Genomic DNA, 12542 nt, shown 5'->3' on the forward strand with positions numbered 1-12542 from the left:
CCATTCCCCCTGCCCCAATTTTGGGACACAATGCCAATGAGCCATCAAGCATGCTCCATGTGTCACCACCATTGACACAATATTATAAATAATTATTGCTTATACTTACAATTAATACCCAGCCTTTTGGCCAGCAAATCAGCCAAGTCTTTACAATAGCCTTCAAAGCGATCATTACCCTCCAACCTTTCACCCCCAATGGGTCTCTTTTCCATGATGTATGGTTCCTCAAGCACTGTTGTCACAATGTATGTACGATTTTTCTCTATTTCAGCGTGGGGTTTCAGGCGTACATATTTTGCCGATAGGGGTTGCAGGCCAGCTTCATCACTCCATTCGGCCACCTTGACCATGGCACTGTTGACAGTCATTTCGACTACATGTAAGGTATAGTTAACACGTCGCCCATCATCATTGAATTTTATGTCACCGGTCAGACCTTCAATTTCCACCTGTAATGAAGCGGAAGATGCAGCAATGAGTGAAACTGTGCAAAAAAGGAAAAACAGGAACTCTCTCATATAGCATAACATAAGACCGCCAGACAAGTGGGTGTTTAACCCATTTCGTACTTGGTGTTCGATTTTTCGAACAGTAAAATCACTTTTTTTCAAAAAAATATTTATGGATGAAAAAGGTTAAATTTTAAACATGTTTTGGTATATGTATAAAGCCTAATCTGTCAGCAAATAAAAAAAAATTGTTCCCTTGAAAACCCCACCCCCCCTCGATGTTAAGGGTAGATTTTCAAAACCTATGTTTTTGGACCTTTTTTAAATTAATTTTAAAAAAATATAAAAAAAATGAAGTTAAAAAAGTAATCATGGGGAATTATTGCCAATATATGTAGCCGTTTGACAAAATATAGAGAACTTGATTTACATGCGCTAGCTCGACTTTACAGATGTGCAAAGTTGACTGTTCGAAATTTCGAACGCTGGTACTTAACCTACATATTGATGGGTATATCAAAACGTGGAAATTTACTGACAAATTGCGGGGAAAAGTTATTATAGCACCATATAAGACTAAATACTAATTTTCAGCCATTTCTAAAGGATAGTACGGCTAAAAGCCTGAAATACCCTAAAATCGTTAGGTACAATTCAATGGAGGCTATATAAAACCTGGACCTATGCTGACAAATTTCTGGAGGAAAGTTAAGTAACCTCAAAAAAGACTAAATATGTATTAATTTACAGTCATTTCTGTAGGATAATGCAGCTAAATCCTTGAAATCTCCCGAATATCGGGCGTTACCGTTCTATGGGAGCCATTCCAAAACGTGGACCAGTGCTGACACATTTCGGGGAAAGGTTTTGTAGGTCCAAAGAAGTCTTAATACCAATCTTCAACCATTTTTTCATACAAAAATGGTGAAATAAATCAGTAAAACGCAAATAAATCAATTTTATTTTACTTCTATACATATAGCTTAAGTACCAGCGTTCGAAATTTCGAACACCACTTTCCGGGAAAACGAAAAATCGGAAAATTTTTTTGAGTTGATTTTTGACATCAGTGGGTCCTAATTACCCTAAAAAGTGCTTTGTTTTTAAAAAAATAAATAAAAAATTTTTCTCGGTATGATATGGGTTAATTTATATATACGTGAGAGTTGTATGTTGTATATATTCGCTCCAGGAAGTCACATTAAATAAAAGGATACCGAAAAAATAAACTGAGAATTAAGTAAACGGTAAATGACACATCAATTAATTTTTATTGAGCCTTCCAGACAATTTCTTCCCTGTGAAATGGCAAACTTCTCAGGTAGATGATTACTTTGTCCGTGTGTGCGACACTTTTAAAGGCCATCATTATGTCAGCGATATTTAAAATAACTGTCTTTTGGCCAATTTTTCGTATACTCTTAAACGTTGCAGAACACGTTTCCTTTGATGTGAAGGGGATAAATGCATGCTTACATTCTGTTTGAAGGAAAATTTCCTGAATGCTCATTATATGTAAATTAAAGAAGGATGAAAATAAATTTTAAATTTTTGAAACTTTAACGAATAAACTGTATTTCATCTGGTGTATGTGGGAGGCGATTAAGGGTGTTTAGCGAATATCAAGTATATTGTAGAATTTGTAAGATGGACTTTAGGCTACAAGTGATAACAACTCAATCTATCATTAGTTAAGTTTGGTGGGTCGAACTTTTTACACTCTCCTCCATTAAATATACTAAACTTTTAAATGGCTTTATGTCATGTTCACACGAGCGTTTCAATTACGTTGTTCGCCTGTCGAACGACGTACACGAATTAACCCGTTTCCACGACACCATTCGTAATTAACAGAAACATAAACAAAATTTCCTTCATTTTTGTTTCCTTGTTTTCACGAAAATTAGAACCGAAAATACATAAAATATACATTAAATGAATAGGAAAAGCAATAGACTTTCCTTCAAATGTGTCTTCTATATTTACACACATTTCATTCATTTTTTCCATAAATTCTGAATAATTTTGTATTTTCAATATATTTTTATATGTTTCTTATTTCAAAATTAAAGAGAGAGGGACATGTCAAAACAATGTTTGTGTATACAGACTTTCAGTTATTTGTTTCCTTTTTGTTTCTGATTTTTTACGCGATTTTGAACTAATGGACAAGAAATGTGTGTGGAATTAAGAAGGAAACACAACCATCTTCCTTCTGCATCTATATAAAATGTTTAGTTCATTAACTCTAATTCATCTTATTCCTTTTTTCTAAAAAATTGTTGTGTTTTTAACAAATTTTTCAATTTTGAATTTAGACATGTCATAATTAATTCTTTCGATAAATTCTCTCATTTGTTAGGGATGGGACATACTTATTCGTTGTTCGGAGAGTATTTCTAATCGAACAACGTAGAAAAATCGTCGTTCGTTCATAGAATTTTGTGTGGGGAAATAAGTTATTTATTCGTAGTTATGGGTCGAACAACGAATAGAGAACGAACGACGTACCGTGGAAACGGGCTATTAACCACTGGAACCAATATTGCGCAGATAAAAAAAAAAAAAAAAAAACCAGTAAGGAAAGGATTAAAGTCACTATGAATATGTAAAATATATATGAGAGCTATATCCAAATCTTAACCGATTTCATATAATTTGACACATTTATTTCCATACCGAATTCAGTCACACATTCCAAATCTCATTGAAATCGGACTTATATAGCGTGTTTGGTGCAGCAAATACGCGAAATTGGCCAAAAATATATATGTAAGCTATATCCAAATCTGAACCGATTTCGATATAATTTGGCATATTTATTTCTATTCAGTCACACAGAGAATAGAAGAGAGAAGAGAAAATACCTGAAATCGGACGAAAATATATGGGAGTTATACCCAAATCTGAACCGATTTCGATATAATTTGGCACACTTATTTCTAGACCGAATTCAGTCACACATTCCAAATCAAAATCGGACATACATAGCGTGTTTGGTGCAGCAAATACGCGAAATCGGCCGATAATATATATGAGAGCTATATCCAAATCTAAATCGATTTCGATATAGTTTGGCACATTTATTTCTAGACCGTATTCAGTCACACATTTCAAATTTCATCGAAATCGGACATATATAGCGTGTTTGGTACAGAAAATACGTGAAATCGGCCGAAAATATATATGGGAGCTATATCCAAATCTGAACCGATCGATATAATTTGGCACACTTATTTCTAGACCGAATTCAGTCACACATTCAAAATTTCATCAAAATCGGACGTATATAGCGTGTTTGGTGCAGCAAATACCTCAAATCGGCTGAAAATATATATGGGAGCTATATCCAAATCTGAACCGATTTTCACCAAAAGTAATAGCGTTCTTCCGACCATTTAATAACCTACACCACTACCCCTGTGCATAAGCATTTCACTGGTAAACATTTCTTTTAGGGAATATAGTCCGACTACCACCAAACATGGGACCCCCATAAGCAACCAACATTTCGTGACCATCCGATCAACATTACGACCTGTAGTGTGATTGCAAAAAATGGAAGAATTGGATGCATTACCGACTATTGTGGTATCTCCCTTGTTTAACCAACTTCGCCAATCTACTTTACACCAATGTAAAGGTAATATTTTCTTCTTCCTTTGACAGGCTTTGCCGTCCCCTAATAGAAGCCGATATATTCACCAAGAATAACACTTTGAATTTGTCTCCACCTGAGTTTTTCCCCATTTATCTGCACCCCAAGTGCTGCCGGCTAGGGACTTGAGGACCTTGTTCCTACTTTTCAGTTTGTCGCAGATAGCTGTGGCGTGCACGCACGACGTGAGAGTAGTGTCGAATTTGACCACTAAAATTTTGGGGCAGTTTGTGGTCGGAATTCTGCTACCGCCGACCACGACATTTAATTCTCTTCCAAACTGCGCTGTCCATGTGATGAACAGAGTGGCTGCTGATTTTGTGGCGGAAATCTGCACATTCCCCGAATGGAAAAAGGTGGTAAGATCGGTTAAATAGTTGTTCAGTCTGTCACAGGTGTCATCAGGATAGGTATCTGACGCCAGGATCGTGCAATCATCTGCATGCGTTACGATCTCGATGCCGTCGGGAGGGAGCGGAATACAGGAAAGGTAGAGCTTAAACGGTTCCGGAGATATCACCCCACCTTGGGGAACTCCCTGTTTCACTCTACGGGGTTTGGACTTCCTGTTCCTGAATTCCACGTACGACTCGCGTCCACACATATAATTGACTATCCAACGTTTCAAGCTTGGCCGGAGGGTTGTCAGCTCAATGTCCTCAAACAGCGTGGAGTGCCTAACCATCACTGTCCTATCGCACGGCCGTCTCTGGTTGAGTCCTTAACAAATATGTGTGGTAATGGCGTGCAGCGCAGTTAACGTGCTGTGCTGCTTACGGAATCCATGCTGATGATCCCCAACTTGATAGCGTAGTGGGACCACTCATTTTCCAGACTTCGGGAACAATGAGGGTGGATAGCGACAAATTGAGAACTTTAGTGAGATACTCCACTACCGACTCATCCACAGCTGCTTCAGCATTACCATGAAGATTCCATCAGGGCTCAACGCTTTGTACGATTTAGCGTTTCTGGTGGAATTGACAACATCATCCATTGTAAACTGTGGTGGTTCCTCCTCGGCAGGAAGAGATCTGATGCGACGTAATACTCTTCTCTTCGCCCTGTCACTCTCGGGGTGCTCGACAAACTGTCGATTGAAATAAGTTGCGCACTTCTTCGGGTCAGTCAACGTAACGTCGCCAAATGTGACTGAAGTCCTATCTACCCTTCCTCCAGGTTTCGAGAGTGACATAACCGTTACCCACAATTCACCTATACGGGCTCCAATGTTGCAATTCTTCAGGTGGTTTAACCAATAGTTCCGCTTATGCTCGCCGACCAGCCTGTTAACTTCCAGTGTCAGCTCCCTGACTCTGGGGTCATTGGGGTCGGTTCGACAAAGCTCATCACGCTCATTTGCTAATCCCGTCGTCTCTGCTGGGAAGTTTGGTCCTACTTCGGGTATTCGACCAGCAGTCTGATTCAAGGGAAATGACGGGTTGCCAGGTAACGTCATTTGTCAGACCAGGTGACACGATGGTTATGTCTGGCGAGCTGTGACACTCTCCTCTAATTCTGGTGGGGGCGTCCTCATTGACCGTCAAATCGTAGAGCTGTCAATCTGCTCAGCCAGCGCTGTATCTCTTTGGTCGTTTCCGAGAGCCGAATGCCACATCCCATGATGCGCATTAAAGTTCCCCAGGACCAGACGATTATGACCTTCCAAAAGCGGGCTAATGTTAGGCACGTAATCTGAGGTACAGCTCTTTCTCGGCGGAATGTATGCGTTCAGCAACGCTATCTCGGCAGTTCCATACCTGACTGCTACCCCATACTTTCCTTGTACTGGTCATTAGAGACAGGCTCAAGCGAGATAGGTCTTATTGGACAGACTGGTGCAATAGGAAAGCTAATCCCCCACCTCCACTTCTGGTGCGATCCTTCCTTAGCACGTTGGAACCATCGCAACGTTGTAAGCTACAGTTGTTGTTGAGCTTGGTTTCCTGCACCGCAGCGACCTCGATATTCCTCCAACTCATGAAATCTACTATTTCCTCGATCTTACCTCGGAGTCCATTGCAATTAAATTGCAAAAAGGATGCATTTTCCGGGATTGGGACAACAATGGCTGGTGTTAAAGGCTGCGTGTGCGGTTGTTGTCGAGGGGACTGCGGGGGAGTCTCATAATCAGACGACGAGGGAGTTTCGTAATCCGACGAAGACTCACTGGGGACTGTATTCACACAGCATGCAGCAACATAGTCCCTGTCGTAGTCCCTCACGTGGACAAGTCCAGACACAGAAAAACGAAACAAATACAAACATATGTACACTGAGGTGGCAGCCGCTGGCTGGAACAATGATGTTGTGTGGTTCCGGGTCAATCCGGTACGAAAGAATCTGCTGCCGTGGGATTGATAATTCTAGTAGGAACGTCCTGATTGGCTGTGCAGAGCGTAAAGCTATCAATATGCTCAGCCAGCGTATAGCCTAAGGCCCCGAATGAGTACAGCTAATTAATGGTGGGATCAAAGCATTATGTAACTCTACCTGGACAGTTCCATGGCTGACTGTTATCTCCAGACACTCCATGTAAAGGTCATTAGAGTCAGGCCCAAACGAGGTACCTCTGTATTGAACAGACTGGTGCAACAGGAAAGCTGTTTCTCACCTCACTTCTGCTGCGAGCCTCCCTCAGAACGTTGTAGCAAACACAGCCCTATAAATTGCATTTGTTTTTTAGCTTGGCTTGCGAAAAGGATAAATTTGTTTTATTGTTGTGGGGGGAAGAGAGGTTGAGTTTCGTATTTTGCTGACGAAGACGACAACGACACATTGGTGGTCATGTTCAAAAGGCATACAGCACATAGTCCCTGTGGGAGTCCGTCACATGAACGAGTGCAGAGCATCTCACCGGTCAAAACTTTTAAATTAAAAAACTCGGATCAAACGAATATTAAACTATGTAAATCAAATTCTCCTCTCGTTCTTTAAAAATTCCAAATCTTAGAACCAAATAAAACTGCTAAAACTTCAAAATTATATGCTAAGTAAATTTAAATTGTCTCATTCATGATACCCAACTTAAACCGGAAATTTTCTAATTTGCATAACTGTCATAATATTATGCATCGAATAAAAATTGCCCACTGTTCCCCTCATTATACTTAATTTACAATACTACCAACCACCAACTCCTCAGGCTCGGTCATAGTATAATTTTTGTTTGTGTGTGTTTTTTACGGTTTACTTACCTTTCTCAAATAGCGTGAAATTTTATCACCATGTTCCCAGGGGGTAACCCAACCCTTGCCAGTGTTACAGTCTAATGCACGTGAAGCGCTATTGCTGCCGCCACCACCGCTACCCATACCGCCATTGCCTCCACCATTCGATGAACCAGCCATGAGGCCTCCAGCATTTGATAGACCTGAAGCATTGGCGGAAGTTGAAGCAGCCGTCATTACAGTTTGTCCACGACGGATATTATTACGAAATTGATCGGGTTTTTTGCGTAAGATTTTATTAAAGGCTTCCACCAAAACAAACACGGCATCGTACATAAGAGCTGCCTGGGCCTAGAGTAAACAAATGAAGGCGAGAAAGTAAATTGTTAAACAACCTGTTTAATGATGATTACGGTAATGGCCATTAAGCGAGAAAAAGAAGAAGAGTGAGTATAATTTATACAAAAAAGCCAAATTTAGAAAAGGAACTGGGGGTTTGTTTTGTTTGTAAACATTCTAATATCCATTTCATGTCATAACATAAACAGCAACAAAGGCAAGAGCCCTCATTGTCACTGTGGCTTTTTTAAGGGCAATGTCTGTCGCCCACGCTCTTCATTGACACTTTTCTATAATGACAAGGATTGCTGTTGCTGTTGTCCTCGTCAACAATATTTTTTGACATTTGTTGGCATTCTGGTTTTTTTTTTGTTATTTTTCGTGTTGGCCTCCATTTGGTAACAATAAATTAGATATACTCTACTTCCTCACATTGTCCATTCACTTTAACTTACCGATATTGAATCTCTGCCTGCTCCAGTTGACACTGTCGGATCCAATCGTTTCCAGCTATCATAGAAATCCTTGACCAAACGGCGATTTGTATCGACCAAACGGAAGCCTGTGATGTTGATGGCACCGAATTCAATTATTTCACTTTCCCAACGATCATCCATTACCTAAATCAAGTGGGAAGGCATACGAGAAAAAAATAACACAAAAGCAGAACGATGAACATGACAAAATGTGACAGCATAAAATACAGCTTTTCAAGTGTTGGCATTAACATGTTTATAAAGAGAAGTTTGGGATGGGTGATTGGGGTTGGACAAATGGATAATCGGAAAAACAAAGCAAAATTGGCCACGGATTCGAAAAAATTTTGTTTTTGGGTGTACTGTCTTATGTTTACTTTTTATACCCTATACCACAATGTGGAAAAGGGTATAATAAGTTTGTTTTCCCAAAAATGCATGTAACGCCGCGAAATATTCGTCGTAGACCCCTCATGTGGTATACCAAACTTCATATCTCGACGAGATAAAGCGATTTAGCGATGTGTGTCCGTCCGTCCGTCCGTCCGTCTGTCCGTCCATTAAAAATTGTAGTCACGAAATTTAGTATGGAGGTCGGGTTTGGACCAGAATAGAACTGATTAGTTTTTGGCGATGATCGTGAAATGTTAAAGGGATGAAATGGACCAAAAACAAAATTTTTGCTCGATTTTGTAGCCGCTCTGTAGGTCGCAATAATAGTCCGATCGGCGCGAAATTTTAAACGTAGTTTTGGTTTGAGATGAAGAAGTAGCGTGCAAGTCAACGGTATGATCGGATAATATTTAGCGGGTTAAATTGATCAAAACTTTTGTGTGAAAATTGGTAAAATTTCTAATGCACATCTTATAACAGCTAGCCCGGAAAGCTAGTGCACAGGGATAGTGGTATAGGGTATCACATGGTCGGCCCCGTCCGACTATAGTCTGTTCTAACTTGTTTGTATTGTAAATATAAAATTTATATAATTTGTTCATGTGTCAATTTAGAAACAAAAATGCGAAACAAACATGACAAATGAAGATTTTGTGGGATTTTTTGGCAGACAGTTATGATTTCAAACAAAGTTGGTATATTACAAGTGATATGACACAAAAGGGTAATAGCGGCAGCCCACTCCTGTGTTGAGGTATATTTCAGTTAATATGACACAAAAGGGTAACAGCGGCAGCCCACTCCTGTGTTGAGGGGAGACCTTATTAAATTTTTCACCATTCGATTTTTTGCTTATATGAAATATTGCTTAGAACATTCTTCGTTTTGTAACATTATTGAAAGACTGCAAAGAATACTAGAACTTTAGCGCGACATTGTCTGGCCGATTCGACGATTCGAATGCAAATTCGTTCGAACTACTACCAAACATTTGTTTTCTGTAAAATATTTGATTCATGTTTGTTTTCAATCAAACAAAAATTGTCTACAACAACAGGAGTTTAGAATGAATTCGAACGAATTTGAGAAACAGACCATTAGTAAAACTCTAACATCATAACGGCAACTAAACTTTTCTACGGAAGCCCAGTACATCATTGTGGTTGGTGCTCAACCATCGACTAATATGATAATAAACACTGGGAAACGCATGAAGAAGACTTTATTGCGCAACATGCCTCTATCGGGAAAAGCTGCAATCTCATACCACATGCAACAAACAGCCTATATAGGGCAGAGTCTGTCCTATTATATTGCATGTCTTGTTTCAGCAGGACCCCTTGTAATAATCAGAACCTGCAAAACTAGCTACTGGGCGGCCTTAAGTGCTGTACTGAATACTCAGTCCCTGGATATTCAGGTTCGGATGAACTACGGTATGAAAGATACCAAGCAACGGCCCCGGCTTGTTTTAACAAAGTCAAGTGCATTTGACACCTATTTTTTATAAATATTGTTCCACAACATCCCATACGGGACAAGGGAGACTTCTCTCATATCAATGAGTGCACCCCGATTCATATTAGCTCAATGATATGGGACCTACTGTTTATTGCCGAGTCAGAACGGCGTGTCGTAGGACACCACTTGTAGAGAAGTTGTACATGGCTGAAATACTCAGGAAATGTCGCCAACATTATTGAAGGGTATTTTGCCACCGTTGAAAAATGTTTGATTTGACACCTATAAGAACGTTAAAAACCTGGTTTTGGCTTGTAACCAAACCCTCAAAATACTATCGATCTACAAATCTGCACCTGGAATGTTAGCACTCTTTATAGAGAATACAATGCAGATATTACTTCCATAAAGGAAATTCCATGGATCGGGAAGGTGACTGTATTAAAGCTGTCATGATATAAAGCATGAGTTTGGTTGCGGGTTTTTAGTTGGTTGGTACAATGGTTTGCACACTAGCCTTGCACGTTAAAGGTCGTTAGATCGATTCCCCGGCTAGGCAACATCAAATTTTGAACGGTGGAAAATTCCTCTCAGTAATGTAGGCGACATTTCCTGAGTTTTTCAGCCATATAAAACTTCTAGGTGACGTGGGGGATGAAAGATACCAAGGGACGGTCCTGACCACCTTTAACATGGTAAAGCCCAGGATTTATCTTGGTCCCTCTTTCATTTCAAGTGGACACTGACCTCCCCGTTATGTCAGCTGGGGAGCTAAGAACGTTAAAAACTTGGGTTTGGACATCGGGTTAATAATCCTCCCTAAAACTAGCAGAATACTATGAAAAAACGAAAAAAAAGAAAAACTTAGTTGACGAAACCCGCATGCGTTTTAAGGACAATGATCTGCGGATCTGCTCCTAGAAATTTCGCACTCTTTATAGAGAAGGTGCAGTTTACGCATTGGCAGATGCACTTGAAAAGTACAAGGCCGACATTGCTGCCATACAGGAAATTAGATGGAGTGGGAAAGGCTTGACAACAACACTCAAAGGTAACTCACTGTATTATAGCTGCCGTGACATAAAGCATCAGTCTTATTTGCACCAATTCCACCAACGAAGACAAGTCCAATCGGTAGCCATAATGAAACATCTGACAACGGAATAAGGCTGATAGACTCCAGTGAATGAAAGACTTGCTACAATACGGATAAAAGCAAAATTCTTCAACATTAGCTTTATCTACGCTCATGATCCAACTGAAGACAAGGACGAACAGACCAAAAATATTTTCTGCGAGTGCTTAGAAGAAACATATGACATTTCCCTGCCCATGACATTAGCAGGGAACAGCAGGGAAATTTAGTCTAATCAGTGAAACATCTGACAACGGTATGAGGCTGATAGACTTCGCAGCGGCAAAAAAAAATGGTAGTTAGCAGTACCAGATTTAAGTATCTCGATATTCCTAAGGGCACCTGACTGTCGCCAGATAAAAGAACAAGAAACAAAATTGACGTACCAAATTAAGGTTACGAAATATATTACGAAGAGAAACAACACGAAGTTGGACATCAGTAAGCTGCAATCACAACAGATAACCACATCATATTCCTTAGGATTTGATGAATTGTTTACATTAAGCACTACCCGTCCCGATAAAATATCAATACAGAGGCAAAGTATTGCCCATTCAATGCAAACAGAAAAATCCATACTTGGTTACCAGAAACCTCCTACCGACAAGAAAAATGCGGCATAAAGGACCACTGTACAATCAGTAGCGAGACAGGTATAGGGAGAAAAGGAGAGAGGACAAAAGAGAAATGGTAAAGCAAGAGTGTAAAAAAATTGAGATGTACAAGAGCCAGAATGAAGTCCGAAAAATATACCAAAAAGTTAAACATCAAACAAGACTGACCAGCAATGTAATTGGGTAATTGGTACACATAGTGTGCTCAGGATAATTAAAGAACATTTTACCAAACTGTTGGTATCCAATACTAGCGAAGAAGACGAAGATGCCACAGTTCCAATCCCAGAAGATGGTATTGAATGTATCCCAAAAAGGAATAATAACGCAGCAGGGGCCGATTGCCTATCAGCCGAGCTGTTCAAGACCGGAGGCGTCTCGATGATAAGGTGTATGCATCAGCTAGTTCGCACCATCTGGCAGGACGAACGCGTACCCGATGATTGGAACCTGAGCATCCTGTGCTCCGTCCACGAGAAAGGCGTACGACTAGGGTCACGAAATCTGGCAAATCCAACATTGACCAGATATTTACCCTGCCGAAAACCTTCGAGAAGACCCAAGAGATGCATATCGACACCTACCAACTTTTTCTCGATTATAAAGCAGCCTCTAACAGCCCCTTACCTTCAAAGGATTTACAAACCATGTAGGAGTTTTGACTTGTGCAACATTCTGCTGGAAAAGCTTCGACTATAGCATTTGCTCACTTGTTTACTTACACTGTGCGACACAAAAAAATTAACCACATTCTGACACCGCAGCGTGATAGAAGACGAAAAATAAGAAGACACGTGTCTCGGCGTTTTTCCCTGTTACTTCGAATTTCGCGGTTATGGGC

The 12542-nt window shown here is 40.1% G+C and overlaps 1 protein-coding gene across 3 annotated transcripts in view; it reads right to left on the minus strand.

The window, feature by feature from the left end:
- The window catches only part of GluRIB (Glutamate receptor IB), a 323616-nt gene that overhangs the window by 84653 nt on the left and 226421 nt on the right, over positions 1-12542 (minus strand). For all 3 annotated transcript variants that reach the window (XM_073983938.1, XM_073983939.1, XM_073983937.1), the window contains exons 7-9: positions 8075-8239; positions 7308-7631; positions 110-452 (exon numbers count right to left, since the gene is read on the minus strand). In XM_073983938.1, the coding sequence (XP_073840039.1) occupies positions 110-452; positions 7308-7631; positions 8075-8239 (832 nt within the window). The remainder of the gene's footprint in view (positions 1-109; positions 453-7307; positions 7632-8074; positions 8240-12542) is intronic.

This window comes from Musca autumnalis, unplaced genomic scaffold, assembly GCF_047663935.1.
Source record: "Musca autumnalis isolate F117 unplaced genomic scaffold, ASM4766393v1 scaffold_4, whole genome shotgun sequence".
Taxonomy (NCBI): Eukaryota; Metazoa; Arthropoda; class Insecta; order Diptera; family Muscidae; genus Musca; species Musca autumnalis.